Here is a 5,907-nt window from a genome sequence, read left to right as displayed (position 1 = left end):
CCCCAAAAAAAATTCCTCCTCCCTACCCCCCCCACCAGCTCCCGTGCGGTTGTGGCCCCTTTAACAGGAGACTGACAGACGGCTCCGAGTGGCCAATGGGAGGCGTCGTCGGAGCCGGCCGGTGGCTAAACCCCGCCTCCGCACGGACTGGGAGGGGTCGCGCGGGCGGAGAGCGGAAGGCGGGGCTCGAGGCGCGCCGGCCAATAAGCGCGCGGCGTGCGGCGGCTGGGGCGGGAGGCGGAGCCCGGCAGGGGGATGATGTCACCTGGAGCTAGTGGCGCGCGGCGTGGAATGCGAGTTGCGACCCCGGATCCCGGAGGTGGCGCGCGCCGGCCCTAGCGCCGCACGGGACGCGAGGGCTGGACCAGCGATGAGGTGGGAGTAAAGGGTGGATTTTAAGGCGGGGGCGGCTCCCGGAGGCACGCGCTCAGGTTGGAAGGTGGGGTGAATGCCGGGTCTGCGAGTGCACCTTGTTCTGCACCCCCTGCGCCCACCTCAGGAACTGCACGCGGCACTCCCACCCCCCACGCTGATGATAGTACGGCCTGCAGGGCTCCCCTGGCGAACGAAGCTAATGGTTCGCTCCACCCCGCCCACACAGAGGCCGCCCACCGGCTCTGCAGCTTCTCAGGTCTCCTCCGTCAGACCAACCACAGAAGGGGCTTGGCCTTCGCCCTCAGTCTCTCTTAAGGGCAGGGGGCGTTGTCTTCGGTTATGACCTCGCACTCCGACCCAGACAAGGTCCCAGCCTCCGCCTTGACTTATGCTTCGGAAGCCGGCCAGCCTCCACCATCAGATCTTGAGGGAAAGTCTCTACCTTTGCTCCCAGACTCAAAAGGGTTTCTTCGGGGCCTGTTCTAGACTTCAGCTTCTCTCCCTCCCCCACAGCTCAAGACACTCTAACCCCAGAATGCAGGACAGACACGCAGACAATCAGTGAGGGTCAAAGATCTTTAAATAAGGAGCCGGGGACAATAAATACTGTACAGGGGAGGGGGTGAGGGTGAGGGTCCAGATCTGTGGTTTCAGCCTCGAGACTCCAAGGACCTGCAAAGAGGGTGAAGAGAAGGGAGCCAAGCTCAGGGGAGGGGGCCTGGGGAAGCATGGGAAAGAGCTAGGACTGGGGTTTCAGAGCCAAGGACCCAGGGAAGTGGACTGAGGGATTCCAGAGAGGAGGTTGCAGAACTTGGGATGACGGTGAGCTAGGAGTCCCCAGGGGATTTAGCCAGACTGGCTTGTGAGAGCCTGGGTCGGGGTCAACGGGCAGAACCCCAGGGAGAGGAGCTAGGGCAGGGGGTGGCCATCGAGGTCCCAGAAATCACTGGCCCAGTTTGGTACTCTGGGGATAAGAGAGGAAATGGAGGCCCCGGGGCATGGTCGCAAAGGGCTCACGAGTAGCTCTGGTGCTGCTGGCGCCGGCGGGCAGAGCGCATCTTCTCAAAGCGGGCCTCCATCTCCTCTAGCACGCGGGGTGTGTAACGCACCACCAGCTTCACCGAGCCTTGGGCTGCCTTCAGCAGCTCCACTGCCTTCTCGTGCTGCTCACCCTCCACACTCTGCGGGGCAGTGCACAGACACCTGGGCCTGGGGCCTACACCCACACCCAGCCCAACCCTGGAAATGGGACCTACTGTTGGTGAGCCTGGTACCAGCCTAAGTTGTCAAGGCCTCGTGTCCTCATGGGAGAGTCATTAATTCTTGGCTCAGTGTCCTCCCTCAAAACCTTCCACATTCTTCACGGTAGGGACAAGCCCTAACTGCCCTCTCTAAGACAGACCTCCAGGTCCATGTTTACCCGCTCTGTCCCCAAAGCCTGCTAATCCTCAGCCCCTTTCCTCTTACTGACTCCCTACCCTGTCCTCACCATCCTGATCCCAGCTTAGACCTCATCCTTTCTCCAGTGGACTTTCACTTCGCCTCCGCCCTAGAACTTCTGGCTTCCAGTCTCTGCCTTCAGTCCATCCCCTAGAGAGTCCCAAAGCGATCCTTCTATACTTCCAAGCGGAGCCTATCCTTCTCCTATTCATGGCCTCCACATCACTCCCCAATCCCCAACCCTTGAGACAAAGTCCCAGCTTCTCAGGCTGTGACTGAGGCCCCAACTACTGATCCAGTTGTGCTTCCATCTATTTCTAACTACAGTGATTTTAATTAACTATGTGCTCCAGTCCTTCCCCCAGACCAAGCCCTTTCTGTTCAGCTGGGAGGAATATGGAGTCACAGTCCCTACCTGCAACATCCTTAGCTGGTAATACTCTATTTTATTTGCCTAGAGAACTCCTCCTCATCCTTCAAAACCCAACTCAAATGTTCCTTTCTCTGCAAAAACTCCCCTGATCTATACTGGTCTGGGCCCAAATGTGGCTCCCACAGTGCTTTGTGCCTCATTATTATCTCCCCAGATTAGGACTATTCCAGTCAATCTCCTTCACCAAAAAGGGAGTCCTTGAATACAGCAGCTGAGGCCAACTTCTCTCCAGGTCTGTAGCAGTGCCCAGCACAAGGCCAGACAAAGAGGCAGTACTCAATGGTTGCATGTTGAATGAATGTCAAAAGCAGGGACTGTGCTACCTTGAATACACTGTGAGCCCAGCCCCAGGCCCCACTCACCACACCATTCACTGACAGCAGCTGGTCCCCACGTTTCAGGCCTCCATGGCGGTCAGCCACGCCTCCAGGGATGACGCGGGAGATGTAGATGGGGGAGTTCTGCTCCTTGCCCCCCATGATGTTAAAGCCCAGGCCCTCATCGGTCTTGGGCAGCTCCACTACCCTGGGATGTGCATGGCCCTCACTGGCTGTGAAGGCTGCCACTGTGGCCTGCAAGAGAGAAGGCACTGAGAGGTGAGGGCCCCTCCATGGTAGGCAGGTGGGGAAGAGGGGAGGATCTGGGACAGAGAGAGCCAGCGATTGGGGGACTACTTTCCCCACGCAGGGGACACCTGCCACAGTTCAATGCAAGCTCACACTGTAACGAGTCTCTCTGAATTCCCTTTGGAAATTTCAGACATGTCAAAGAGAATGTCTCCATTTGGTGTGACTGTGTTGAATATTCAACACTTGCCAATCTCGATGTTTAGTAGAGAAAAACAAAGCCTGGAAAGAGCCAAGAGCCTCTAGGAAGCAGCAAGAAACAGCATACAACTTATAGTTTAATAAGATTTCGGTGTTTCATGCTATTTCATTGTATAAGTGATAATTAAAAGGTATCTTCTTGTCAGGCTTCCGTACTAGTTTCCATTTGAAGTTGCTAAAGATGCCTTTATATGACATCTAAGTACAACGTATGAGATTATTTAAAACATCAGTAAATAAGAGCAACGGTGGTACACAGATTTGGCAAAAATCATGAAGGAAGAAACAGGCATGAATGACTTTAGGAAGTTACTAAGCTAAGACCACGCAGTTCAGTGGATACCACGAGTGACGGGGTGGGGGGCGCCTACCTTGGCTGTGGCGTGGGCCCGGATCTCAGCACTGCCGGTGATGTCCAGCGTGTCATAGAGCTGCTCATACACCTGGTGAAGACGCAGCAGCATCAGGGAACAACCAGCCCCCTCCTCCCTTCCACACCAGAGTCCAGGCCCGCAGACCCTCCCATCCAAGGGCTGGCCCCGCCCCCCGGAGCCCGAGGAAACTACAACTCCCGGAGAACCCCGGAGCTGAAGCGCGGGCCCCCCAAGGCGGGCCGCCCCCGGCGCTGCTGGGAGGCGTAGTCCCTGGGCTCGGGGCGACGACCTGGACGGCGGCCGCCCGCTTGTGCCCTGGCGCCGCGCCGCTCTCACCTCCCGGATGGCGGAGCAGAAGCGGCTCTGCAGGACTCGCTGGAGGGCCTGCAGCTTCTGCGGGGGCAGCTCCCCGCTGCGCTGGAGCCGCTCGAGGAGCTCCACCGCCCGGGACACGTCTGCGGGGCGGGGGCGGGGCGCACAGACACAGAGTCAGAGACGCGGAGAAGCACGGAGAGATGCGGCCAGAAACCGAGTAAGGGCGAGCGCTCACAGATCCCGGGAAAGGCAGCCGAATCCCAGTCGGACACCCGCAGAGTTGCCGGCAGCAGGAGGGCCTGCGGCCGGCCACGCACCCTGCGCCCCAGGATCCCCATAGGCACACACGCAGGGCTGTGCAGTAGGCGCCCCTCCTGGGCCAGCTAAGCCCACGGGCCCTCCCACACCCACAAACCGCGGCGCCCCGCCCCGCCCACCCCCGCTCGATCTGCCCGCCCACGCCGGGGCCTGGCCGGGAAGGGGCGGGGACCGGGGTCCCGGACGCGGGCCGCGGCCGGTGGGCAGGGCCCCCTGGCGCGCTTACCCCGCTCCAGCCCCAGCGGCTCCACCAGCGCAGCCATGTCTGCGCCACCGCCGCCGCTAGCCGCCCGCCGGCCGGGTCTCCGCGAGGAGGGCGGGGCTGCGCGAGGCCACGCCCCGGACGGCGGGCGCCCCCTGCGGGGGCGCGACCAGACGTGCGCTCCGCTCCCGGCGCCGCGGCCGCCCCACCGCTGCCACGCCTGTCTGGCTTCCCCGCGCACAGCCGCCAACGGGCTGTCCGGTTTCCTACCCCGACTCTTGCAGCTTGCCTGCCTTGACGCCATACCTGTCTCTTCCTTTTTTCCACGTTCATTGGACAAACATGTTAAACATCTGGACACCATGGTGAGCAGGGCAGACAAGCCCACTGCCTTCAGCGAACTTTGGGGCAGGGGGAGTAGACAACCAACTACCGCTGGTTAAGATATTGGGAGTGAGGAGGTGGTGTTCTAGGAGGGACGCTGGCACAGAGTCCTTGGAGGGAAGATTATCGGGAGGTGGGGGCGTGGATCATATTCCAGGCAGAAGGAGCCCACGGAGTAAAAACTAGAATAGTTCATGATGGTGAAAAGGTAGGCAGGATAGTTTATGCACGGCCTTGTGTGTTGGCATATGCATGATTTTGGCCTTCATGTTAACTCCTAAAAGTAAAATGTGATACTCAAATACGTATTTTAAGATCCATGTAGCCCCGGTGTGGGGACTGGATTGGAGGGCAGCAACAATGGAAGCATGGGGACCAGTCATGAGACTCTCCCAGCAATCCTGGGATGGCTTGGGCCAGGATAGGCGGTCAGGAGGATAGGTGGACAGATTTGGAAATACCTGGACCTGCTTGGTGAGTAGCCGTGTTCATTAGTTGGAGGCAAGATAACCTACTACCAAAAGGACCCAGAACTGGGTCCCAAAAACTCACATTTCAAAGTTGGGAAGAAGACAAAGAATGGCCAGGTTGGGAGAACCGTTAAGAGAGTGCGGTTAAAAAAAAAAAAAAGAAAAAAAAAAGTAGCCAGTGGTATCAGATACCAAAGAAATGCAGGAAATGTACACAAAACTATAGAGAAGTCTGCTGCCCATCCATCCGCACAATCAGCTGGCTGGGGATATGGAATTCTGAAAAGGAATTTTGCTGAGAGGACTGGAGCAGGTTTGTCTATCCTTCTCCTTCATAGTATTTTTTTCTCTCATTTTAACAACAAAAATAAGTTTAAAGTGAAAACAAAATCAAGTAACACAGAGGGCTAATACTGAGAAGCACCAGCCCCTGTCCTAATTCTCCCCACTGCAAGAGGTAACAACTTACAGATGTTTAGTCCTGCTAGTTGTTTGTGTATCTAAGGAACCTATTTCTCAATTTATCAATTTTAGATGTTAGTAATGCATTACATGTTGATTTTCTGCTCTTACCACCTTTCCACTGTCTTCCCATGGTAGTTTTATGCTACCAGTTTTTAGGGCGATCAATAAAGTGCTCCCATTAAGTCTAAGTACTTACTGCTTACTAAAAGAGCCCAAGCAGTGTTCTGTGATTACATTGCCTTTCCTGAGCACCTTCTGTATTCTCCTGTGATGTCAATCTGCTTTTCTTTCACGATATTCTCAA

General features: G+C 56.9%; 1 protein-coding gene across 1 annotated transcript; it reads right to left on the bottom strand.

Moving 5' to 3' along the window:
* Positions 1 to 937: 937 nt before the first annotated feature.
* Positions 938 to 4,416, bottom strand: LIN7B (lin-7 homolog B, crumbs cell polarity complex component). The gene is made up of 6 exons (XM_026014001.2): positions 4,309 to 4,416; positions 3,786 to 3,904; positions 3,447 to 3,518; positions 2,611 to 2,820; positions 1,393 to 1,556; positions 938 to 1,047 (listed from the first exon to the last, which is right to left on the bottom strand). Exons 1-6 carry the CDS (start codon positions 4,343 to 4,345, stop codon positions 1,026 to 1,028), a joined length of 624 nt encoding a protein of 207 aa, XP_025869786.1. The 5' UTR covers positions 4,346 to 4,416; the 3' UTR covers positions 938 to 1,025.
* Positions 4,417 to 5,907: the final 1,491 nt, after the last annotated feature.

Source organism: Vulpes vulpes, chromosome 1 (assembly GCF_048418805.1).
Source record: "Vulpes vulpes isolate BD-2025 chromosome 1, VulVul3, whole genome shotgun sequence".
Lineage (NCBI taxonomy): Eukaryota > Metazoa > Chordata > Mammalia > Carnivora > Canidae > Vulpes > Vulpes vulpes.
The sequence above is the reverse complement of the archived record's forward strand: the minus strand, read 5'-3'. Positions and strand labels throughout refer to the sequence as shown.

What these genes read in the sequence shown, in the direction of transcription:
- LIN7B (XM_026014001.2), bottom strand. Translation starts at nt 4,345, where the DNA reads ATGGCTGCGCTGGTGGAGCCGCTGGGGCTGGAGCGGG. An exon ending in TCTGCTCCGCCATCCGGGAG is followed by an intron (nt 3,519 to 3,785) that starts GTGAGAGCGGCG and finishes CGTCTTCACCAG; the next exon opens with GTGTATGAGCAGCTCTATGA. An exon ending in CAGCAGCACCAGAGCTACTC is followed by an intron (nt 1,048 to 1,392) that starts GTGAGCCCTTTG and finishes CCCTCTTTGCAG; the next exon opens with GTCCTTGGAGTCTCGAGGCT.